This window comes from Meleagris gallopavo, chromosome 23 (assembly GCF_905368555.1).
Source record: "Meleagris gallopavo chromosome 23, MGAL_WU_HG_1.1, whole genome shotgun sequence".
Lineage (NCBI taxonomy): Eukaryota > Metazoa > Chordata > Aves > Galliformes > Phasianidae > Meleagris > Meleagris gallopavo.
This window is the reverse complement of record NC_139426.1, coordinates 5,113,532-5,139,817: the sequence shown is the minus strand read 5'-3', so window position 1 is coordinate 5,139,817 and position 26,286 is coordinate 5,113,532. Positions and strand designations below refer to the sequence as shown.

Sequence of the window (26,286 nt, the reverse complement as noted above, 5' to 3'; positions counted from 1 at the left end):
GTACTTATACTCAGGCTTCCACCAGGTTCTGTACTGTGAGGAGCTGTTTTCCCTCCTGCAGGCTTCTGTCAGTCCTTGACGTCTTAAACTGCAAGAAAATTGTGGGACAGACCTTTGGTTAATTCCTTATTGATACTTTGATATCAGAATTGCAGGTAGAGGTTTTCATTGGAATTATGCAGGGAGAAAGTATGTCGATCTTTCATGGTTATGTGAATTTAAAAAGCACTTTGGGAACTCTCATGATGGAAAGTCTATCAAAAGCAAGCCACTGGGTATCTTCAGAAGATCCTGAGCTCTGGTGAGTTTGAAAGCTAAGAAGGCATACCACGAGGATATACTTTTCTTCAGTTCTCTTCCTGGACATCTGCTGTTGAATATGGTTAGGATCATAGGGTGGATCCATCTTGGACAGTCCCTGCTGTGCTTGAGTATAGGACACTCCTGTGATCTTTATAGAGAAATCTGCAAACTGCAGCCAACAGGCTAAAACTGATAACAGGAAAACAACAGAAACTGCATGGTATCCCTGGCTGATGTGTCAGCAACTGAACTGGCACATCTGATAAATGTATGCAGGCATTTTGCTCACTATAAAGGTGAACAGATGCCAAATGAAACTTCTCTTCAAATGCATTTGGACTTAAAGGCCAATAGCTTAAAATATTTCTGCCAGTATCAGTAAGTAGGTTACTTTTTTATTTTTTTCCTTTTCAGGAGTGTGCCAAGGTATCTTGCAAATGGCCTTTTCCCCATCAATAGGATAAGAAAGAATGCTACCTAAATAACTCCATTTTGGTTAAAAATCCTGATATTCTGATGACTTCCCAGATTATAACTCAAAGTGCTGTAAATTTGCATTCTATAAATGGAGAACACTTTGGAAAACCTGTTTGCTTTGGTACTTGAGAGTGATTTTTGTTGTTGTTGCTTCTGTGTGTCCTGCATTTTGAAGAGCACACTTTCATCTTGCTGTGAGAAAGAGCTGGCTCTTGGTTTGCAGGCTTTGACATTAACCTGTCACCATGCTGAAAATTGAGGCTGCTGTAGAATCAGACTGTGGAGTTGCCAGTGATTTCATCTGCCATACCATCCCCAGCTGAACCATCTTGTGGAGCTGCCTGTAGCTTGGCAAAGGTGAGAGGTGCATCCAGGCCTTTGTTGGTTGAGTCAAGATACAGATATTATTCTTGAAATGATAAATGCTCTGCAGGAAGACAGTAGCTCTTAGGGAGTTTGAATAGCTGAATACGTGTTTTTGTTATGTGGCTCTTAACATGGTGATGCAGTGTTGATTCCTTAGGATTATACTGCAATTGAATACTTAGGCTTTTACCTAGAAGTAGAATGTTTGTTGTTTCTGTTACTGTACAGATCAAGTGCAGTTTTTGGGCAGCTTGGTAGATACTTCTGGTGAACTATTTGAATTTCTTGCTCAGATCTTGGTACTACATGTTGAAGTTACAAATAGCTGAGGTGTCCTTAGCATCAAATTGTGGTCAGATTGGACCAAATCAGATACAGTTGGGCTTAAACTGCTCGTGCCTGTGTGAACTGCTGACAGCTCGAAACTGTTTGGTGTTGGAGCCTTGTATTGCCTTGTCAAGTAAATCAGAGTTTGCTCCCTTTGGAAAGGTTTAATATGAACTGATAGAATATTTGAGGATATTATGGGATAATTGCTAGAACTGCCTAGGAAGAGTGCATGCATATTTTCCAAAGGTGACCAAAATGTGTTCTGGATGATTGTACTATCAGTTTCTGAGACTGAAAACTCTTAAATTGGTAAAAGGGAGATGGAAAAAAAAGGATAATTACACACATGAATCTGAAAAGCCCTGTGGAATTTGGGGAGCGCCTGTGAAACTTGAGCTCCTTGGGAGGAAATGAAGGTAATTATTTGGATGATGTAGAATGTTCAAATAAAAACAAGTATTTCCTTTTAAAGCTGACCTGTCTCAGTTCCATAGGAGGGGGTGCATACTTTGAAAATTTGGGTTGGAATAGAGAGGAATTTTTTTTTAAAGGCATTTCAGACTTCTGGCCTACAATGTGAAAAGTATTTCAAGAAAAAAAGGAGGAACTTGTCGACAGGATTATCAATTGGAATAACGTGCTTCTAAATAAGAGATGAATTTCTGGCTGTAATTCACACTTCTGACTTGAGAAGAAGGGTCACTGCGTTAGCGTGGTATTCTTGTGTTAGAGGGAGCAACGGAGACATTTGGATGGCTGCTTCTGCAGAATTCTTGTTCCTAAGAGGTGGGTGTGTGGAAGTGTGAAGTTTCAGACGAGAGTGGTGCTTTCACCACATGCTTACAGGTGGAAGTTCCTTGCGATGACTTGAGTTAGAGGATTTTGGTTTCGTTTGTTCTTCCAGTCCTTGCCATCAGTTCCAAAGATTGCAGAACAGAATCTTTTAAGAGCGGGATCAAAAAGATAGTGTTATAACTTTGTAGCACATATCTGGGTGAAGTTCTGAACGTCTTTGCATGTTGCATCACAGATTGGGTCTTTGCATTATGCCATTTTACTCTTATCTTCATTGTGTTCATTATCTCATGCAACTCTAACACAGTTCCCAATTCTGCTATCTGAGAGTGTCAGCAAGCCTGCTTGTGTCAGTGGTGGTGATGCACCCTTACAGTTTGCTATTATCCAGTTCCATCTCATTTGTTTACTGCCTTTGCTGTGTTGGCCAACATCATGTTTATACTTCATTTCTTTGATTATAACTCTTCTCCATGTCATAATTCAAATGTTTGCACAGGTTTAGAAGCCTCTGTGAGCTTCTACTTGGTACAGCCTTCCAATTAACACTAAAGAATAATAATGCAATTTCCATACACTTGTATGAAATACAGTAATCTCACTGATTGAAGGTAATTAATAACTACGACTTGAGCTGCTTAACTGTCACAATAGATTTCCTTTGTAGTCTGTGCTTGTTTTGTAAGATATTTTGGAGTATTGGGTTTTTAGAGACTCAGGATTAATTTTTTTCAGGCCCTAGAGACTTACTACCTTATCAATATATAGTCACAGATTAGACATCAAAATTAAACGTGCAGATGTGTAATTTCTTCTAGGCCATCTTTTCTTGCTTCTTTTGTTCTGTACTTGGCCTTAGCAGTTTTTGCCATGTGGTCAGTTTGTTTTCTGAATGTTCTCCTTCCTTGCAGATGTCATTTGAGTTCCTCAAGAAAAAAGAGTTTCTACAGAAGTATGATGTACTCCAAGGCTGGGTGTTTTAATTTGCCACTCAGATATGAAAAATAAAAATTGCTCAACAGGAGTAATGCATTTTTTTTATTTTTTTATTTTTTATTTGTTATTTTATTTTCTTTCAGGAAAGAAAAAGACTCAGGAAAGTAAAAACAAGGGGAGGAAGGCAACAGACACAAAGCAGAAAAAGACTGATTTGGATTCTTCGGCAGATATGAGGGATTCTAAAGAGGGTGAGAGTTCTCAAGTATCTAATTGTTTTCTTTCCCATTATCGTTTTAAATCAAAGGACAAGTTTTATCATGTTTAATAAGCTAATGTGTTATCCTAAAGCAGTAAAGTGAACATGTCTATGTTTACCCAAGCAGTTTGATTGTCTGTCAATTTGGATGTCAGAACTTTGTCAATAAGGCAACTCTGCAATTGGAAGAAACAGCGTACTGTAAAATTTCTGTGCCCAGACCCCTTTGAACAGAGAAGTCCTTATTCAAAAATATCTTTAGGCCTTAGTTAAATAGCTGTAATAATGACTGTATGAGAAAGATCAGTGTTACAAGGGAAAAATATAGTAATAATGCATAGAATAGCTAAGCATACTGTTTGTCCTGAAGGTGATCTGAAAAGATTATGTATAAAATTACGCTTTTTACATATTATGTATGTAAAAATGACTTAAATGTGTTTTAAATGCGTGGGTTTTTTTGTTTTACAATCATGGAAAACTTGCCTTTGCTGTGGGTGTAACTGGTAATGGTTAAGGCTCTGTGCAGGTACTGATAGATATATTTTTTCCAAACTTATTTAACTTTTTGGACCCATTTCTTCACTCTGTTGTCTCTTCTGCTTGCACACTGCGTGCATGTTTTATTGCTGATGTCTAATGCTCTAGCTAGGGAAGGGAGATGGACTTCCTGCTCCATACTCAAGGCCACTTCAGAAACTCTGTGTGAGTTGGCAGAAAGAAATATTTTCTTCAGAAGTGGATATATCTGACAACAGATAAATAAAATTGGCACACAGAGGTGTGAATAAACAATCAGTTTACACTGATAAATGAGATGCATCGGGTGGATTCTGTAGGGTAGGAAATAGCTATTCAGGCAATGGCTAATAGAGAAATTTCACAGACTGGAAAGCACCATGGCAGATCTAAGTTCTGCCTTGCCATGCATTGCAGTATAAGTCCAGATTGTTGCATTGTGCATAAAGTTAGTAGTAACTTAGGGAAAATGGTCCAAGCCCAAAATACTTCAGCTGTATGTACTGCTGTACTTTTCTGACACTCTTGTAATGAAAGAAAAACCTATGAAGGTTTTTCAGACGTTTCTTTAAATGTTCTGAAGTCTGCTATTTTATATTCTTTGGCCATGATGTTCAATCCTAAGATCTCACTGTGTTAAGAATCAGCAGTTGTTTACATTTTCCTGAAGTTTCAGAAAGGAAATTCCTGAGAATAGTTTTGTTTGTTACAGAATCAGAGTGGTGAGAAGGAGAAGCGTTGTGGGGGTTGTGGAGTATTGACTTATCCTGTGTAAAAGGTAGAAGAACGGTGCAATGTACTCCAGGGCATTTGGTCAAAATGTTTCATGCTTTTCCTACTTCATATATCAGGTCATAAAGAAGAAGATGAAAAGCCTTCTGTTTCTGCTGTACTGTCCCTGGAACAAACAGCTGTGATTCAGGAGATGGTTAATCAAGATGTGCTTCCAAAGCTGATGATTCCCAGTCCTGCCAGTGAACTGCAAATAGTGACCGAAGAGAAACAAGAAGAAGCAATAAACTGTGCATCAGATGATTTAGATGAGGATGAAGAAGAAGAGGATGAAGAAGAGGAAGAAGAGGAGATGGAAGATACCAATATGCCTAAAGAAAATGCTGAAATGCCTTTGATATGTGAAGAAAAGTTAGACTCTATGGAAGAGCAAAAGAGCACGTCAGAGGAATCACCAGAAAGCTCTCCAAAGAAACTTGTGGTGAAAATTCCAAAAGCAAGAGGTGAATCAAATGGTGATGTTCAGGAAACATTCATGTTTCCTTGTCAGCATTGTGAGAGGAAGTTTACAACAAAGCAAGGACTTGAACGCCACATGCACATTCATATATCTACTGTTAACCACGCTTTCAAATGTCGATACTGTGGGAAAGCCTTTGGTACTCAAATTAACAGACGAAGGCATGAACGGCGCCATGAGGCAGGGCCAAAAAGGAAACCATTCTTAACACTAACATCATCACAGCACTTGGATAATGTCGCTGATAACCAAGTAATTGTGAGTGATGGTCTTAAAGATGACTTGAACGTTTCCAATCTTGTACAAGACTCCGTTGTCTTGGATTCTGAGAAAGTCTCCCAGGAAATGTCCCACTCTGCTTTCGCTGAGGAAAATAAGGAGCCCAAAGAATTGCATCCATGCAAATACTGCAAAAAGGTTTTTGGAACTCACACCAACATGCGGAGACATCAGCGCAGGGTTCACGAGCGTCATCTTATTCCCAAAGGTGTCAGGAGAAAAGGATACTTTCATGAAGAGCCACCACTTCAAACTGAGCAGGCCCCACCAGTGCAGAGTGTATATATAGCAAGTACTGAAATAGAAGAGGAAGGTGAAATAGATGATGTCTACATTATGGATATTTCCAGCAATATTTCTGAAAACTTAAATTATTACATTGATGGTAAAATTCAGTCCAACAGCAGCACTAGTAATTGCGATGTGATTCAGATGGAGTCCAACTCTGCAGACTTGTATGGACTAAATTGTATCATCAGTCCAGTCACAGTGGAAATTTCCTCAAATATAAAGATTACACAAACACAGGTGAATGAACCTCCTAAGGAGCCTTCTGGCAGCGGGAGCAATGAATCCAAAAAGAGGAGAACTGCCAGCCCTCCTCTTGTACCAAAAATAAAAACTGAAATAGAACCAGAACCTATAACTCCTACTAGTTCTTTAAATCTTCCACTTAGCATTTCAACAGAGAGCTTACCTTTCCATAAAGACAAAAGCGTTTATTTGTCATCAAAACTAAAACAGCTTCTTCAGACGCAGGACAGTAAGAAGATAACTCCATCAAGTGAAATCCCTAAACTGGGACCTTCTGTTGCATCATCATCTATTTTGCCTCCAGCGTCCAGTAGATTTAAAAGAAGGACCAGCTCTCCTCCCAGTTCTCCACAGCACAGTCCAGTACTTCGAGATTTTGTCAAATCAGGTGAGGGAAAAACTGTGTGGAATGATAATCTTCGGAGTTCAAAAATGCCAAAGTTAGAAAGCCACAGCAACTCTCCTGCTTGGAGCCTAACTGGAAGAGAGGAGAGGGAGACTGTGAGCCCTCTTTGCTTCGAAGACTTCAAAACATCAAAAGACTGGACAGTGGCTCCAACCTTTGGCAATGTATGCAACCAGCAGCCCCTGGATTTGTCTAGCGGTGTAAAACAAAGGTCTGATATCAAAAATAAGCATCAGGTTCCTTGGGAATCTGTATTAGATTTAAGTGTGCACAAGAAGCCTTGTGGTGATGCCGAAATTCGGGAATACAAAGAAAATTCCATTCAACCAACCTGCAGTGGTGTAAAAAAGAAGAAACCGACCACTTGCATGTTACAGAAGGTTCTGCTGAACGAGTATAATGGAATGGATGCAGCCACAGACAGCACACCCAGTGTGAACAGAAGCCCGAGCCCAAGCAAATCCCTGGAATCTCAGGCAGAACCAGACACAGACCCCAGTCTGTCTGCATCGTCTTCCGTTGACACTCAGCCCCTAAGTTCCTCTGTTTCCCTTGTGCCACATGCATCTGTCGTACCTTCCATGTGTCAGCTGCCTCCTTTGTTAACACCAACTAATCCTCCTTCCCCACCACCCTGCCCGCCTGTGCTAACAGTTGCTACATCACCTCCTCCCCTTCTTCCAACAATGCCTTTATCAACTCCAGATGTCTCTGCTAGTGCCACTAACACTTCCTCTTGTCCATCGCCACTTTCAAACACTACTACCCAGTCTCCACTACCAGTTCTTTCACCTACAGTTTCTCCTTCTCCATCTCCCGTTCCTTCCGTTGAACCGCTCATCTCTGCTGCTTCACCTGGTCCTCCCACTCTCTCTTCTTCCTCTTCTTCGTCTTCCTCATCCTCCTCCTTCTCTTCCTCCTCCTCCTCCTCATCTCCATCTCCTCCTCCCCTTTCGGTGGTTTCTTCCGTTATTTCTTCTGCTGATAACCTTGAAAATACTCTTCCAATGATAAAACAGGAGGAAACTGAAAATGAGCAGAAGGCCAGAGAAGATCCTCGTGCTGCAAGTGAATCGGGAGTAGTGCAGGAAACATTCAATAAAAGCTTTGTGTGCAATGTCTGTGAATCACCTTTTCTTTCTATTAAGGACCTAACTAAGCATTTATCCGTCCATGCTGAAGAATGGCCCTTCAAATGTGAATTCTGTGTACAGCTTTTTAGGGATAAAACAGGCTTGTCAGAACATCGCTTTCTGCTTCACGGAGTAGGAAATATCTTTGCTTGCTCAGTCTGTAAAAAGGAATTTGCTTTTTTGTGCAATTTGCAACAGCATCAGCGAGATCTCCATCCAGACAAAGTGTGCACACATCATGAGTTCGAAAGCGGGACTTTGAGACCCCAGAACTTTACTGACCCCAGTAAGGCCAACATAGAGCACATGCAGAGCCTGTCAGAAGACTCTTTAGAACTTTCTAAAGAGGAGGAAGAAGATGAAGATCTAAATGATTCTTCTGAAGAGCTTTATACTACTATAAAAATAATGGCTTCTGGGGTAAAATCTAAAGATCCAGATGTTCGTATGGGCCTCAATCAACACTACCCAAGCTTTAAACCACCTCCATTTCAGTATCACCATCGAAATCCTATGGGTATTGGCGTTACTGCAACAAACTTCACTACCCACAATATTCCACAGACTTTCACTACTGCCATCCGATGCACAAAATGTGGGAAAAGTGTGGATAACATGCCTGAGTTACACAAACACATATTGGCCTGTGCATCTGCCAGTGACAAAAAGCGATACACGCCCAAAAAAAATCCAGTGCCACTGAAACAGACAGTGCAGCCTAAGAACGGCGTGGTTGTCATCACTGGTCCTGGAAAGAATGCCTTCAGACGGATGGGTCAGCCAAAAAGACTTAATTTCAATGTTGAGATTAGCAAAATGTCTTCAAATAAACTAAAAATAAATGCATTGAAAAAGAAAAACCAGCTTGTCCAAAAAGCTATCCTGCAAAAGAAGAAATCTGCTCAGCAGAAGGCAGAATTGAAAAATAGCCTTTCTGAGTCAGACCCTCACATCTGCCCCTACTGTAATAGAGAGTTTACTTACATTGGAAGTTTGAACAAACATGCATCGTATAGCTGTCCCAAAAAACCCATCTCCCCATCCTCCAAAAAAAAATCATCCAAAAAAGGTGCAAGTTCTTCACCTGCAAACAGCGAAAAAGGCAGCAGCCAGCGCAGAAGAACAGCAGATGCAGAAATCAAAATGCAGAGCATGCAGCCTCACTTGGGCAAGACAAGAGCACGAACCTCAGGACCTGCACAAATCCAGCTGCCCTCTGCATCCTTCAAATCAAAACAAAACATTAAATTTGTACCTCCCATTCGATCGAAAAAGCCAAATCCGTCTTCGTCACTGAGGAACTCTAGTCCTGTGAGAGTGTCCAAAATGACTCACGTTGATGGGAAAAAAACTAAGGTGGTAGGTAGGAACACTTCCTCTGGCATCTCAAGCAAAGCCACCCGGAAATTGCACGTCAGAATACAAAGGAGTAATAAGGCTGTTTTGCCAAGTAGGTCTGCTGTGGCAAGTAAGAAAAAAGCAGACAGATTCACTGTAAAATCTAGAGAGAGGATTGGAGGACCTATTACACGAAGCTTACAGCAGGCAGCAAATGCCGAGGCAGCAGAAAACAAAAAAGATGAAAGCAGTACAAAGCAAGAATTAAAAGATTTCAGGTAAGCTTTTAATTTGAACTTCAGACAAAACAGGAACACGTTGCTTGCTGTTTTGCCAATTTTCTTGGTCTTTTTTTGAATTTGTCATATTTAAATCAGAAGAAGATTGCGTTTCCTAAAACGTGGTTAGCAGCTCAGTCACGTATGATGTACATATTTGATGCATTTTGTCACATTGTCATATATACATCATTTGTATAGAGAATGTCCTTAATTATAAATGGATTTGAAAATGCTGGGAAAAATGTCAGCACTTGAGTGCAAATAAACCTAAGTCGTTAAACTTCATGTTCCTGGTGACGTGTATCTGCTATCCAGCACACGGTGGCCTGGAATGGTTCTAGGTTTAGGTGATGGTGGTTTGTTAAGCAAAAAGTCACGACTGCGTTTTTACCCTCCTATTCAAACAATTGGAAATGTTGGGTTTTTTAAATAAAAAAAAATATATTCTCTGCATATCGTATTAAAAAAAAAAAGAAAGCATACTTCAACAACTGTATGTGCATCCTAATTGAGTCAGATCTCTAACTACTTAATATAAGGGAAATAGATGTGTAAGAAAAGTGACATGAATGTGTAAATTTTTGTTAAAAGTATCATGCTCTTATGTTTCAGGTTAAGAAAAAAAAAATTATTACTAAAGTTCTATTTCATTTTCAGATGAAGCATTTTAATCACAAGAAAGGGTAACAAATAAAATAAAATCATACTCTATGTGCCTGAGTCCCGTTTAAAGTCTTCATGTAATCTTTCAAGTCAGCAGTCTCTTTTGCAGCCTTCAACATTTCTGTTAGCAGCCTTCTGCCCTGCTGTTCTTGTAACAGGTGTCTGATCTGCTGGGTGACTTTCACAAAACTCAGTGCTGGTTGTTTGCTTTTTGCTTTGCTGATTACAGCCAGGTTTGTGGCTGAAGGTAGGATTATTTAACCAAAGCGGTTGGTAGTGGAGAGGGCCCAGCCTCTTTCACAAGTGCCCACAAGCAGAATTGTCAGGAGGTGACAAAAGCCAACTGTTTGCAGCTTGTATGTCTGACGGTGAAGACCTGTCGTGGGATAGTTTTGAGAAAATACTTCCTATAAAGTAAAGCTTGGACACAACAGAATAATTTCAGAGAGCTGGAAGGGAAATTAAACAGTCCAAGTTAGGACCTGTTGAAGGAAAAAAATATATATATATACTCCTGCAATTTGGAGAATATAATGGTGTTGAATATGCCTTTAAAGTACAAAAACTGTCAACCAGGCCTCCTCTCTTGGACATAATGATCTTCACGTTGCTTAATTCTGTGATCAACTGCTCTCTTAGTGCTTTCTGTGGAACTTTCACACGATGCCAGGACAGATCAGTAGAATTCAAAGCTGGAATGACACACCTTTCCACCCAAGCTAATCACTTCACCTTGAAGCAAAATAAGCAAGTGCTTGGAAATCTCTGCATATAGAAGTTGTTTAGTAGCATTCAGGGTAAATAACGACCTACTGAGGGGCAAGGTTTCCTTGACTATCTCAAATACCATTCGTTTACTTTGGCACCTTGCAGTCTTTAATGGTTTAATGAATAGTTCTGCTAGAAGAATTCTTGCTTTTGTTTCTGAACTATTGTTCATAAATCCAGATTCTCTCATCACCACATCACCTTTGTTTTTATCTATCAAATATGGAGAAGTGTTTTGGTTTTTTTGCTTTCGTACACTGTTTAACATCTGCATAACCTTCAGTCCTACTGCATGTAGACATTTTTTTCTCCCCCAGGAAACCTCAATTCCTAATACCATTCAAGACTGCCATGTAATGCAGTAGTCGTCTCCAAATCTGCTTTTCACCCTTCAGTTTTTCTGTGTAAACATACTCCATTTGCGAATAAGTTGTTTTGACATTTATCTTCAGTATTTTTGTTTTTGTTTTTATTTTCTAGGAATATCCAGTAAAACAAAGCAAAACAAAACAAAATCTCTTAATGACATGGTAGAGCTGGTGCATGCTCAACTTAGGATAAGCACTACGAGAATGGATGTGAAGTCCACCAAGCTTGTGAAACCAGCTGAAGCTGACTCACAATCGTAACATGGCCTGCAGGCTGCTTGCTAACACTCAGTGGTAGAGGCAGGGCTTTGTGCCTGACATGCGTGCTGGGCTTCATGGTGAGTCAGATAAGAGAAGGGTGCTGTTAAAAGCCAAACGGAACCAAAAACAAGAGCAGAAAACACACAGCAGTACCCCAAACAAAAGAAAAACCACACACAAAAGCATTGAAAGAAAGTGGGAGTAAACTAAACCAAATCTTTGGCCTTTGAATGCTGAGATCCTGGTTTTATCCATGCCTTCGTGGATGACTTAAGAGACGGTTCAGTTCTAAGTTTGGTGAAGCAGAGATCCCCTGTTCTACCAGCAGTTTGGTAGGTTCAAGGACAACAGTTACTGCTGCACTCTTCTTGTCATTTAGTAACTGTCAAAACCTTCCTTCTAAATGAATCAGTACAGAGGGACCTGGTAGGACAGAATCTCCTTTTCCCACCTCCTCTCCATTCTCTACATCTTTCGGATGGCCATCATATAATGGGAAAAAAAGCCTGAGTGAGTTCTCTGTGAGTTTTCCAAATTCTTATTTATACATGCAAATGAAACTTTATATAGCAGTGAAATACCAATACCAATTTCTAAATACTATATATAATGTGTATCTTTTTATTGATAAAAAGGCTAGACCAGGGCTACATACCTGTATATTTTGAAAATGAAATATATAATTACTCTAAAAGGTCCTACACCTCTATCTAATAACTTAAAACAACAGTTGGTCTATTGTTCTTACACAGCTTTTTATGGAAATACCATTTCTCACGTTTATATAGCTTTCAAGATTAATGACTGAGTCGATGGGAAGTGACTAGTTTCATTATACAGCCACCCCTTTTATTTTTTGTTCTTGACTTAAAAAAGTAATCTACCTCTTAAAATTTGTAGTTTAATACTTGTTTGGTGAATTTGTGCCACTTTAACTTTCACTTTCACTATCATTCCCATTTTGTTACATTTCTGTTATGGGGACTTTATGTTGAAATAATGTATAAAGCATTTGTAGCAAGTATAAAAAAATAAAATATTTAAAATTATTTAAATTGTTTTGGACACTTCAATTGTACTATATGTGATTTACATTTTACATTAATTTTCATTCTGTTTTCATCTTGGGCTGTTAATCTTGGAGCGTGTTCCTGTATTAAAAGTTTGCTATTAGTTATATTGTTTCTTTTTTTTTTTCTTTTTCCTTTTTGGAGAGTGATACAAAGAGTATTCTAATGAAAACATTAAAAATTGCAATTTGACAACAAGTGGGTCCTCATTGCTTTTGAACATTGTAGCCTTGGTGAAGAGCCTGTAAGTGCAGGTAAGCAACAGGAGGGATGTTTCTCCTCCAGCATGCAGTACATCCTCTAACTTGCAGATGTGTTCAAGGATATCTGTTGTGTTGCAAGCACTTAATGACCAGCTAGATGGAACTACTATGACACGTTTTATATAACTGTAACCAATAAAGCGAGCTTTTTAAAAACTCTGTGGGAAAACTTGCTTCTTATATGGAAACCAGATGTACCAGGCAAAATGGAGCAGTGTACATCTAGAAGGAATTAAGTATGCTTGCATCCTCGGGCTTTCTACACCGAAACAAATTTATACAAATCTAACACTTCTGAGTTAGTCCTTGATGTCCTTTCCTGTGGATCTAGTTAATTTAAAAGTTTAATTAACACTGCAAGCACCATTTGATAACTTTTTCTGTTCTCTGTGCTTAATAGTTGTGATCTAACTTAGTTCAAAATCAGTTCTGGCTCGGGGGATTTTAGAGAGTCGCATTCCAACACCAAGAGGAATTACAGCTTGTGTCGTCCTCCAGCAGTGGGGCCAGAAGGATCCTTGGCCATGTTAGTGTGGAGCTGGATGGAGTGAAATCACATTGCTGCAACTTTGCACTGTTACATGAGCCCAGTTCTTTCCAGTAGTAAGTTCATATCTTATGTGGTTGTTTATTCTCATTAACAGTTCTGTTTCACCTCTGAAACAGCTTGTTGGATTGTCTTATAAGTCATTCTGTGAAGATGTTATTCTCTCTCTAATGAGGTTTTCCCTGAATTTTAATCGTTAGGGAAAACTCTGGTGAAGCGATGCAGAAGTTCAACATTATTCATTGAGTGTTTTTGCAAGCACAGCTGCTCTGTGGTTATGTATGCTGTGGTTTAATGGTGGCAAAGATGGTTAAGAGGTTCTAGCTAGAGATTCTAGCTAGACGTGTAACGTGCAGTAGCAGTTATTAGGCTGTAGGACAGCCGCAGTGAAGGTGTTGAGTATTGGTTAGGCTTCACTATATTTACCAGAATGGAAACATTATGTTTGACATACCATCAGATCTGCTTATTCTATAACAGTTGGGAAGCACGAGAAGAAGTAAAAATTCCCCCATAGTTTTGAAGTTACTGAAGATGCAGCGCTGAGTAGTTTTCACATTTATCACATCTTCCACTGCTGACAACTGAAACACCAGCTGCTGTGTGGTCTTGCTGCAGTCTCAGTGTTCTCATCACCTCTTTGTGATGGCTGACATTGACATGATCACAAATAAACCTGCATTCTCCCCTCGTTGCTTGATATTACAGCAGAAATCCCATTGCCCTTGGCTTTTCTCCTGTGATCTCAACTCCTCTTTTGTGCACACTCTGCCAAGGTCTGCAATATGTTCACACACAGCAGTTCTCAATTGAAGTATCAGTACTCCAAAATGAGAGCTTGTGAACAGCCTTAAAAAGAGAACTTGGAAGGGCTTGCCTATTAATTCTAGCTTCTGTCTGCTGAGTGTGGTCTGTGTGAGTCACACGGCAGTCTACTGTTATTCGTAATGAGAATGAAATAAGAGATGAGTTCTGAACTTGCTGTTACGGATCTGAGCTTTGTGGTAAGTGACCTATGAAGAAGAGGTAAACTTTCACATCCTTTATATAACTAAAGCAGTAGAAAATTAGAAACTTTTTGGGCTAGCGTACAGTTCATAGTAATAGCTGGAAATATTTCAGTAGTAATACAGTGTAGAACAGCAATGCTTGATGTTGTTTCTGTGCAGTACTTAAACATACTTGTAGAATGTTCTTTTGTGTTTTGTTTTGTAGAGTATTCTTTTGTGTTTTCAAGCTGAATGAGGAGTTAATAAAAGTGTTCAAGGCTGGAATGCACAAATATTAGGGAAGCTTAGAGGGATCTCTTCACCTGCACTGCCACAGTTTTTAAAGTGGATTGTTTCATTAAACTTTGTGTTATTCCAAGGCTGAATGGACTGAGAGCTTACTGCTACTCAATAGAGATATCTTAGGATGCTTGGGAGTGAAATACAAGTTAAAAAGCTCTGGAGAGTTTTTGAAAGGTAGTATTCAGACTGCAATAAAGATCCGTGTTATTGCTGAGAGTGGGAAAGGAACAGTTGTTGTAAAATGTGGGTTTTGGTGCAGGTTACTGGCAGAGCTCAGGAAGGAGTGGGAGGTGCTGGACTTCCATGCCATCTGCTTGACCATGGGCTCTCCAATACTTCCAACCTTTTCGACTGCCTTATGGCAGTAAAAAAGAAAAATAATTCCCTGGTATCCGGGCCCGTTTCAGCAGAGCCTGCCTCAGTTCCTCCTGCAATTAAGTCGGTGCTACTCAGCAAAGCTAAGTGTCCACATAAAGGCAATGTGAGCACTCTTCCAAGGGAGTGATTTTGGGGAGACTGCAGTGGATGCAGCGCGTGCTGAGGGCATTGGGGATGGCAGCAGGAATGGAAACAAAGGAGCTGAGTCAGTCTGTCTGTATGTTGTCCTTGCTGCAGGTTGGCAGTGAACAGGGAGCACGGCTGCTGCTGCTCAGGGTCTTGTTTTGGAGGCAGACCAAGCCAACTTGCTGTCGTGCAGATCGCACTGAGGCACAGTTAGTGGTATCCCAGCTGTGATGTGGTGATAGACTGCACTTAGCATTCCTTCAGGTAGTTTCTCTCTGCTGGCCGTTGCAATGTGAAATGGGGCTGGAAGGTAAGGGAGAATGAATTCTTCCATCACTGAGCTGCTTTGGAAAGGCGTAACCCTCAAACTTCACTGTCGCTGGAATTGAACAGGAGTTTAATTCCCATTCATTGCAGGAAATGCTTTCACTCATCTCTTTTTGGTGATTTTTATGTAGCGAGATGTGCAGGACTGGGGATGCTTAGAATCATAGAATCATGGAATCACAGAATGGCCTGAGTTGAAAAGGACCACAATGGTCATCGAGTTCCAACCCCCTGCTGTGTGCAGGTCACCAACCAGCAGCCCAGGCTGCCCAGAACCACATTAGTAGTTCCTGCAGCCTCCAGAGGTCTTGAGACCCACTTGGGTTACCCATTTCTGCATAAAGCTAACTAAAAACCAACAGCAGTCTTCCCTATGTGGGATAAGAGTTTCTCATTCTTTTCCTCTGTCGATTGTCATTGTGAGTGGGTAGATAAACATTTTTTATCAGATTATCAGGTTAGATTACATGACAGTGTGGAGGATATATTTGAGTACTGCTACCTTAAATTCGATATTCATCTCTTTTTGGCTCACACAATGCTCTGTGCTTCTTTGAAAGGACAGGGAGATAAATTGCCCAAGTGATATTGTTCATTAAAATGTATATTCTTGGATTTCTTTGTGACTGACATTTTCTTTGTGCTCCATTAGAAATACCACTGGAGCCTGATTTTACAAAAACTCCACAGTAATCCTCTGTACCAAATCCCTTCTCAACGGCCACTTTGGATTAGCAGTTGCTTCTGAAAATCTTACATTGAATTGAAATATTGCTGCATTCATTTTAGACAGAACCCAAGTGAATTCTCTGCACAGGGTGAGATTTTTTTATCAGTAGTTCTCAGTTTTGTGTCCATCACTGAAATTAACAGGGATTTGAAGAATGATTTCAGTGGGATCAAGTCAACAGAGATAAAACTTGTATTCCAGAGCACATGTGTGTCACAACAAAATAATTTCTGAGTTATTAGGAGGGAGCAGCACAACTTTAAAGGCGTTCTGTCCTTTGAACCTCTGCTGTCGATCTCGAAAGCTGGGAGTGCAAACATCTCTATAACAGGTTTTTCCAGCTTAGATTCATGAAAGGCCTGCCTGTAACATCGTGATATTCATGTTCTGTCTTTGGAGTCATGCGATGGCAAGATAAAACCCTGACACACGGCCCAGCTTTTTCGCCACCCTCATAAATAAATGCAGGCTGCTCTCGAGTGCTCAGCAGCCACATGTGCAGTGTGACACGTTGGGGTCCTTTCTGTTTTCTGCTCACCTGTTTTTTTGCACAGAGGCAAGACAAGAGAAAATAAATCAAATTCCTTCATCAAACCTTTTTGTCCTTTGTCAGGGAAAATAAAACTCACGCCGTTTGGTGGCTGATGCTTTTCCAAGCCCTTGTGTTGTGTTTCCCATTAAGGACTGCACCACTTGGGTTAGCAGCACGGCGTTTTTGTTCTCACTGAGCAAAAAGCACAGGAATCTCATTTATCACCCCCTTGCTTGCCTTCTGGCCCCTAAAATCACATCAGATGTCAGTCTGTCAGCTTGGACATGGTTTTATGTAACAGTAGTAACCACTTTGGGCAGAGTGTGTCCCTGATACATCTATTGTGAGGAGATTCACTGGAGGCAGCGTGTGCACAGCTGAGATTTTGTACCATCTGCGTGTTATTTTAGGTTGGGAGTGTAGAAGTGAAAGCCCTGCAAGAAACCCACACCTAACAGATGCAAACTGCCCGAGTTTTGGGTCCTCTCCTGGGCTCACACTCCAACCTTGCTCTGGCCCAAGGTGTGAGCAGCAGCCCCATGGCTCTAAGCCTTCAGTTCACAAGCAGCACAGCTTGTTTGGCTGTTTTTAGAGAAGGAGAACTAGCAGCTTGGAAGAATGTCTATTGCTCAAGCATGGTAGAAGAGGTAATTTGCATAGCAAATGTATTTCAGGAATGTCTGAGGGCAGGGTGTGTGCTGGGGGCTGGTTGGTTTGCAAGCCTGTAAATCCACGTGTGCCATCTCAAGGGGAAGTGGATGGTGAGCATGGGGGTGTTGGGACACCGCTCTCAGCCGTGGGGTTTGGGGGGTGATGTGTGCAACCAGATGTTGGGCTTGGTGCTCCTATGGGTCCCTTCCATTTGGGGGTACTGTGTGATTCTGAGAGGAACCTTTGCTTTTGTTCCTTTTTCTGTAGGGTGGTGATGCAGGTTGCCCAAGGAGGCTGTGGATGCCCCATCCCTGCAGGCATTCAGGGCCAGGCTGGATGTGGCTCTGGGCAGCCTGGGCTGCTGGTTGGTGACCTGCACACAGCAGGGGGTTGGGACCAGATGATCACTGTGGTCCTTTGCAACCCAGGGCATTCTGTGATTCTGTGATTCTGTGATTCTGTGAATCTGATTCCTGCCTTAAGACTGCTCACCTCCTGGATGGCTGTGGCAAATAAAGCCCTTCTGACTCTTTTCTGCATCTCAAAAAGTAGTGGTACTCAGTGTAGCACAGAGCACTAAGAGCTGAGCACAGGAGGTTGTAAGATCCAGATTTAGGCCGTTGTTGCAGCAGGGCTCACTAAAAGCAGTGCTTGGTTTTTGTGTCGAGCTCAGGTGTGCTAACAGTTAAGTGACAGAGCTCTCGGCACTGTCTAAAAGTGAAAAAATGACACAGTTTTACTTCTGGTTTGACTTCAACTCATAGCATAGCGAGCACATTTACCACCACTACTTACTATGATTAAAGCATCCTATTTGACAAAGCAAACCCAGTGCAGATGTGACCTTTCTGCTGTTTAACATTCAGTTTCTGTACCTTTTTTTTGTTTTTTTTTCCACATCTTTTTGAATGCTCCCACCAAGGGACACAGCAGGGCTGGGTGCTGTGCTGCTCTTCTGCATTGCTTGGCTGTGGTGCAGCAGGGTTGGGCTGCAGCCCCTGCTCCCATCCCCATCAAGCTGCTTATACCAAGGAATTTCTTTTCTTCTGCCTGGCTACAGTTACCCCATGATGGTGAAAGCAGGTGCAGAGCGACAGGGCCCAAAATAGCATAACTCCATAACTCTTCCCCCCATGGAGCATTCCCAGAGCCTTTGGTGCTGTGCTGCGTGCTGTCAGTGCAGTGAATTGAGAGCAATGGGGAGGAAGCAGGGAGAGCTCCGTTCCAGCCTCTATCCAGGGCATCTAGGCAAACGCTTCCTCCTTATCTTCTCCCCCTAATCCTCTGCTTCCAGATAGTAGCCCAACAGCTTCAAAGGGAGATGGAGTTAGGGGACAAAAGATCTCTTGACATATTAATTTTGGGGGGGGTTGAAGCGGGGGGGGGGGGGGGAGGAAGCAAGTGCCTTTGAAAATGCAGGTCAGGTTTTCTCAGCTATTTTGTCTCTGTGTGTTTGAAGCCTTTTCTCTGTGTTTTTGTTTGTTTGTTTCCCACGGGATGCAGACATTTGCTCATCACATGCGATAACACGTGGTATTGATTATAGACATTGCAGACGTCGACGTTAAACACTGCTTCAATGGAAACACTCTGAATAGAAGAAAAATTTCTTCTAGTTATAGTAAAGAACTGAAACCAAACCAACTAAGCTTATTTTGGATTTCTACTGTTCCCCTTGGTAACAGCCTTTATATGGGACAACGAAATCTGGCTTGCATTGACTTCCTCACCACCACTCTGATTCTTACACAGCAGACAAAGGCTGCAGCATTACATTTGCAAAGGCTGAAGAGTTTGATTTGCACAGAACAATAACAGAACTTTGGCAGATGATTTTACCCGCAGCTTTTAATTGAGAAATGATGGAGTCGCTCACTCTTTAAAATTTCTGTGGTTTGGGGTTGGTTTCTGTTGCTGTAATGGAAAATTTTGCACTTCTTTAGTCCTAACTTGCAGTGCTGCAGAGTCTGCATGTAAGGATAACGAAGGCTGAGATGTCCTTGAAAGGGTGCATACTGAACTCTAAAAATACCCTGGAGAAAAACCTAACTTTCCAATTTTCTTGGATGTGTTGTTATGTGGTAGAACCGTATTGTGAAATGTGGGCCTTTGGAAGAAGGTAAGCATTGATTTGGGTGAATTCATGTACCCAAGGTGAGCGTGCATGGATGTGAGTTCACCTAAGCCCTTTGCTTCCCCATGCTCTGCCTCATGCTTTCAGGCTTCGTCTTGCAATCACAACTGATAGAGATGTAACACTATCAAGGAAAGTCCCAGATTTTTGCTTCTGCTTTACAAGAAGGTCAGGATTCTCAGAGCCAGCCTCGAACTTGCAATGAAATCACATATTGCAATAAGGATGATAGAACACCAATGCTGCAGTGACCTATAAGCATAATTCATCACATCTCCACGTGCTGCACTGACAGGAGTGTACTCCATGCTTTGTCCTTGGCAACTAATGGGCAGGTGCTGTGCTTACACAAGGTAAAATTCCTTTTCTATTTAAAAAGCTGATGTGGACCATGCTGAGAAAATAGACCCTGACTCCCTGTCCTCTGTATGGCTGGGGCTGTGTCTGTTGGTCCCAGCCATAGGGTGGCAGGCTGCGTGCTGCTCGATGGAGACTTTCTTCTTCCTGCTTCCATTAACCAATGGATAAGTTCAGAACAAAAAGCCTTCTTGCCTTCAGAAGCAACTCCCAGCACTTGGAGGATGAGTAGTGTTGGATTGTTTTTTTTTTTTCTCTCACAGAGCTGCTTTGGGGCCTTAGAGCACATCCCTGCTGGTTGGTTTTTAAAACAGTTCTTAATTTCTGCGTCCCATCGTGCATGTGTGTGAGTTTTTCCTGCCTCTTTGTACAGTTACAGACTCCGCATGGCCTCTAGATGTCCCTCCTCCTCTTCTAACACCAGCACCAGGCAATGCAAGAAATCCAGCTGCACTGCATCCCCCTTCTTCAAGGAATAGACCTCTGCGTGTCGGAGCGGAGCAGGTACAGCGTGCAGCCATGCATGGAGCTCATCGTGTGTTTCTCTTGGCAAGGATTGCAAAGCACTTTACAGAGCCAGAGCATCGCTGCTCTCATTGCAGCTGCTCACCAATAAAAAACAGACGTGGAGGGCAAGAGCAAGATGCCCTATGCCAGAACCAGCACCAGGATGAGGCTTTTGTCTCCGTTTGCTGTTTGTATCTGAGAGCTGTAGTGGGTAAAGTGCTTTGGGATCCTTTAAGTTGTGTGGGTGAACGCTGAGCAAATTTTAGATAAAAACCAAAACCTGGTTGAATGCCAGAGGCTCAAAGCCCTTAATTACAATGTAATTTGGAGCTGTGTTAACACACAGAAACATCAGTTGGTGTTGTGGCAAGATCAGCTGCTGTAACGTATATGGGCTTGGACAAATTAATGAGCTGGTCCAGTGCGTTGGGTGATGCTGAGTTATTTTCCCATTGGTTAACTTTGAAAAGACACTTTGTCTTCTGTTCCAGCAGCAGCATGCAACTAATTGCTTGCTGTCCACTAATGTAGTAGCTAAGGGACTTTATGCTTACCAGTATGGAGCTGAAGGTGAGATTGACTGCCTGCAAAATCAATACACTGCTACAGTATATTTGAAAAATAAAATTTGGGGAAAACAGGACAATTCTCGAGTTCATTACTTCCCCAAAAACGGGAATGGTTGGTAATGGAACGTTAATGTCCCCGACTAAAAGAGGGGACATTTAGATTGGATATAAGGAAGAAGTTTGTTACAATGAGGGCAGTGAGGCACTGCAGACATTCAAGGGCTGTGACTGATGGAGCTGTGGATGTCCCTGCTCACTGCAGTGCAGTTGGACCCGATGGCCTTTAAGGTCCCTCCCAACTCCAACCATTCTATGATTCTCACTGTGGCTTAGACCACTGAGTTCTGGGAAAGCCAAGCAGAAGTTGTAGCATGGACATCTCTGCTGTGCCTCATTGCCAGGCAACCAGAGCTGCTCTGACTGCTTATCCCTAACATGGACCCCGATTAATCACAGCTCTCTGTATTTGCAGGTACTAGGAACTTCTGGCTGGAAAAGGGGAATGGAAATAATCCTCCAGCATTGTCCCAGCTGAGGTGAGAGCAGTTCCTTCTGCTGTCGCTTTGTTCTTCCATTCAGAAGGAGAGGGACGGCGTGTGCTGGCATAGCATGGAGAAATGGAGAGAGCCAGCAGCTGGAATAGCATGGAGAAATATTCAGACAATGGCAGGCAGGTTACCTGTGTTCAGAGAGCTGCAGGGCTGGGTGAGCATCCTCTTCCTGGCCAAACACGGAGGGGTTGAACGTACTATGCAATTAAATGCTGAGAAGACTGTTACATCGTTTTATTTCTACTTTGCATCCTAACGGGTAAAGAACTGGGCAACTTGCAAAAACCCACAGGGAGAGAGGTGGGTTTTGCTGAGGTTTCTGCAGCCTGTGGGTACCCCAGTTCCTTGACTCTGTACCTTTAGCTTTAAAGGGCACGGTGCCATTGCTTTCGGAGTTCTTCAGGACTCGTGTTTCTTTGGAAGACCACTTGTTAAGTGATCTCTGCAATGCACTGATAGCCCACAGGTTCCTAAAGGGACAAGCACCTGTTTCCTAAAGGCTGCTGTCGCATTTCTCGCCAGTCTGGTACTCTTCTTACAGCCAGGATTTGTTTGCTTAGTGATTCACATGTCACTGAGCAGTGCCACGCAATGATTTTCCTTAAATATGGAGCTCTGTGGAAGCTGTAATGCAAGCATGCTTTGCTTCAGTGGTCCTATAAAAGGAGGCATCGATGGAGGCAACCAGGAGAGCTGCAGCAACACTGAGGTCAGTTTGAAAAATGCAGTGCAGAGAGATCTCTTGCTCCTAAATGCTGACAATCACACACAGGCAGCGGTGCTCCTGCTCATTTCACTTCTGAGGTCCCACTTTTGATGGGATCCCTGCTAATGTAGGGTCTGAGTTTGGGATTTTTAAAGGAGGCCAAGGGGCTGATGGCCCCAATTCCCCCTTGTTTCGCTCAGTTTGTCCCTTCCCTTGTCTTTGCACTCTGCACAGGTAAGCACACATCTGTGTATCCACGTGTTAATTGTGAAAAAACAGGTGCCCAGTTGATACTCCTTCCCACTCCCACCCTGAAAAGGTCAAAAAAGGATCTATTATATATAGATCTACATATATATATGGCTTATATATAAATATGAAATGGCTGAAAACAGCTGATTTTGTACGGTTTTGCTGAGAATCAGAATGTTGGAGATGAATACAAAAGCTTTAAACAAAAACTATTGGTTCTGTTTGCTGGAAAAGTGTCTAAGCTAAATGTTTGAATAGAAGAGCAAAGGTCTTCAGGATCTTACCTTACCTAGCTGCAGATCTTTTGGATAACCCCTACTGTAGGCTAAGTGCAATTGTGGTGTGATGCTGAGGATTGGATGAGCCATAAGAAGCAATGTGCCCTTCCAGCCTGAGGGGGTGAGAACATGGAGGTGAAGGCTTTGGGGGCAGCTTGTGCCACTGCTGGCTGCCCTGCCTCTTGCCTCGACTGGAGAGTCTCAAGGATGTGTTCCCTCTTGAGCTCTTTGCTAGCAATAATTTCCTCTTGAATGAAGTGATTGTACCAATTCCAAACCAAGGAGGAAACGTTTCACAGCAGCCTGGAAGATTCTCATTATACATTAAAACCAGTAGGAAGCGAGTAACCAAATCTGCTGGGCAGCTTGGTCAATCTTGGTCAAATAGCACAGAAAATAAATTCCCTGGCCTTACATATCTCAAAGAAGCTGATGGGCACATAGAGCTCTCTGATCAGTTCAGCTTTCGTTTCACACGTTATCTTTCCTTTAATTTTCTCCACACGTTTTCCTTTCATCATTTCCTATCAGTATGGTAAACCCCGTTCTTCAAAACAGGAATTACCTTCCTGTGCGCCTGGACATCATCTGGACAATTCAAACAACAAACCCACAGTGCTTAATAAAAACAGCTCCGATACGCTCCGTCCTGAGCACCACCTCGATGTGCCCTTGATTTTCCCAGGCTGCCCAGAGCACTGTGGGTGCCCCATCCCTGGAGATGCTCGAGGCCATGGATGGGGACCTGGGGCAACCTCATCTGGAGCGGGGCACCCATCCCACGGCAGGGATTGGAACTGGATGGGCTTTAAGGTCCCTTCCAAGCGAAGCCATTCTGTGACGTTCAGCTGAAGGTCATGCTTACTGCACAAATCCTCACCGCTCACGTGAGGATTGATGCTGAGCCCGAATCCTGCTTTAAACAACCCGTCCTGAGATGCTCTCAGCTTCCAGCAGCAGTGAGTTGAATGGAGTGCAGAGTTTCTGGCACGGATGCTGCTTCGTTCAGTGCCTTTGAGGCATACCAATGAGGTTAATAGGGGTCTCTTTTGTGCCGTTTAGTTTTGCTGCTTTTTTTTGTTGTTGTTGTTGTTCAGAGCAGCATTAACGATGAACAAACTCAAGGAGAGAAGCGTGTAAATTGTTGTGCTATACGAACATTTATTTCCCCAGAGAAATTCTGGCCTATTGCACCAACCTGTACATATGTATCTACCATTTTAAAAGCACGTCTTTCTGTCCCTGGTTGTAAATGCTCTGTTTTTAAGCTTTTATAAGGTGAGTTACTCAACCAAAAGACCACAGCACCCAGCTTTGTATTGTGGTGATCTTTTGGGAGGCTCCATTGCAGTCTGAGCTGTGGTAGAGAAATATCCACACCAAACTACTCATCGTTTTCCAGTTGTGTGGGAGAGTTGATTTTTCTTACAGGAAACAAATCAATTCAACATGGTGTCGTTTCTCCAGAACGATGAGGACTTTTTCTTCACTGCAAGTTCAGGACAGTACACCATTTTATTTTATTTTTTTCCCAAGGTGGAATTTCATGGTTTTGCAGCAAATTTTTAACCTCCCCGTTGTGTGCCTGCTGACAAAACATGAAATTCTGTTGTGAAAACCCAAGGAGAGCGTGGCAAAAAAAGCTCAGGTTCTGCAAGTAGGAATCTGCAAGACCAACCATGGAAGCTCTGCAGTGCTCTCATGACGATGCTGATGTTGAGGAGTTCATGAAATAATGAATTACATGGAGATGTGGCGTGAGCTGGCTGGTGCTCAGATGCTGAACATTGCTTTGGAAGAGTGAAAGCTCTGTTGCCCGTCCGCCGTGTAAAGGGAAAGACCAATAAATCAATGTGACAAACCTCACTGGGGAGCTATGATTGTTATTTCAGCAAAGGACGTCTTCAAAAGGGAGAGGCAACCCATTGTAGCTGTGATAGGTGAACGTTTGGGGCTTTGCTGGGTGGCAGAAGAGGAGGAAGGAGATGAAGTGCCACCTCTGTGCCAGGATCCATCCATCCAGGTTCAGACCCAGGCTGATGTATGTGGGTAAGATGCTCCTCTGTGGTTTGGAGTCCAGGATGGGATCAGCACAGCGTGATGACGTTGCAGAGATGGGGTTGTTCTCTGTTGGGGTGGATGTGTGGGCAGGGTCTGAAGGGTGAGGTCCTTGTTTCATCCATCTCCACTGAGTGAAGGGGTTTGGAGCTCAATGATCTTTAATGTCCCTTCCAACCCAAGCTATTCCGTGATTCTGAATGTTCCATCCCTGCATTTTGAGCAGGAGATGTGTTGGGCTGTGCGGGGCTGTGGGGTCACCATTCATCCCCATTGATTCAACCACACTCTTCTCAAATACGTACAGATGCAATGAGCAGGTCTGAGAATACGGAACTCAGATAGAATAGAAATGGCTCTTTCACCCAGAAAATCAGAAGATGCCATAATAGATCCAACCTCTTAGTAACACACCCTCTGTTACCACCGCCCCACATGCAGCAGCCAAACTCTTGCAGCATTGGAGCCTACCTGATGTGTGTTAAATGAGTTGTTCACTCACTAAACAGTCCAGAGGAAGAAAGAAAACCCATCAGGCCACCTTCATCTTTGATGCCCATTCCAGTTGTGAATTGTCTTTAGTGGCTGCAGGACATCTCCAACCCCAACCCATCCTCACCATGCCCACTAACCACGTCCCTCACTGCCAACCCAAGGGTTCAAGCTGTGCTGCCTGTTTATGGCCTGTTTTGCAGCTGCCTGGGAGGAAGGAGAGGGAATTGTTAAAGTAGGCTGCTCTGGAACTGGTATCTTGAACATGGGATGCTAATGCAAAGAGTTTCCCTCTGCTCTTGTAAAGATATATGAAGCATTGGGTCACCTTGACTTTCTCAGGGCTTAGCAGAGTTGATTTTCTGTTAATTTCTTTTGCAGCAGACTGTAAGATGTATTTAGCATGCCTCATTAGCACTCCATTTACAAACAAATAGGTACATTCCTATCTTCTTCTTTTTCCTCCTAAATTCTCGTTTTTCCTGGAATTCTGCTGGGGTGATGAAGTCTTTCAGAGCACAGCTTTTCCTCTCTGCACCACTTATGCCATTTTATCTCCCATTCAAATGTTTCACTTCCAGAAGGAATAAAACCCAACCAAACAATTCTGTGTCAGCCAAGAACTGATGGCGATGCAATCTAAAGGAAGGCAGAAATACATGGAGGTTATTGCTATCTCTGATGCCAAGCCTTAAGTGCATTGCTTCAAAATCCTTGTGAGCTCTACCAAATGCTGATATTTTTCCTTGCATCGTGCAGGCATCAGGATTGCATAAATGTTCCAGAACTGATTTCAGCAGTGCTGTCTCCAAAGGAATAACTGCATCCATACTCCTGAGTTCCCAGTGCATGCAGCCAAGGATTTTGTCTGTCCTCCTTCTGTTGGTGCTGTGCTGGAAGAAGATGCAAAACCTTTATTATACCCTTATTATACTTCTTATACCATGTTTTTCTGATGCTTTTCATGGGTTTAGAATTCTTGTAGGCTTCAGATATCAATAGATATAGTCAAATGAGTTTGCTATAGGCAGCTGAGCATGGCCACAGCATGCAGAGAGGTGGCAGAGCCTGCCCATGCCTTCAAGACTTGGTGGAAGGTGAATGAGGACAAGGCTTGGGGCATGTCCCCCTTCTTCTCTCCCAACCACCCCCTTCCCTTCTCTAATGGCTAGAACTTCTGATAACGACAAGAATACCT

At 42.4% G+C, this 26,286-nt stretch overlaps 1 protein-coding gene and 1 long non-coding RNA gene across 6 annotated transcripts in view; both read left to right on the top strand.

Annotated features, from left to right (window-relative positions):
* Nucleotides 1-24,404, top strand: part of PRDM2 (PR/SET domain 2) — a 62,753-nt gene extending 38,349 nt beyond the window's left edge. For 3 of the 5 annotated variants that reach the window (XM_085242621.1, XM_085242625.1, XM_085242624.1), the window contains 4 exons: nt 3,351-3,458; nt 4,837-9,205; nt 20,049-20,179; nt 21,224-24,404. In XM_085242621.1, the coding sequence (XP_085098747.1) occupies nt 3,351-3,458; nt 4,837-9,205; nt 20,049-20,154 (4,583 nt within the window). In that variant the 3' untranslated portion in view covers nt 20,155-20,179; nt 21,224-24,404. Of the gene's footprint in view, nt 1-1,117; nt 1,138-3,350; nt 3,459-4,836; nt 9,206-11,119; nt 12,761-20,048; nt 20,180-21,223 lie in introns of those variants that run through there. The other 2 variants (XM_085242626.1, XM_085242622.1) reach the window with 2 other exon arrangements.
* On the top strand, nt 18,576-19,927 carry LOC146542894 (uncharacterized). Its single transcript, XR_014887926.1, has 2 exons — nt 18,576-19,303; nt 19,406-19,927. It is a non-coding gene; the product is annotated as an uncharacterized LOC146542894 (long non-coding RNA).
* Nucleotides 24,405-26,286: the final 1,882 nt, after the last annotated feature.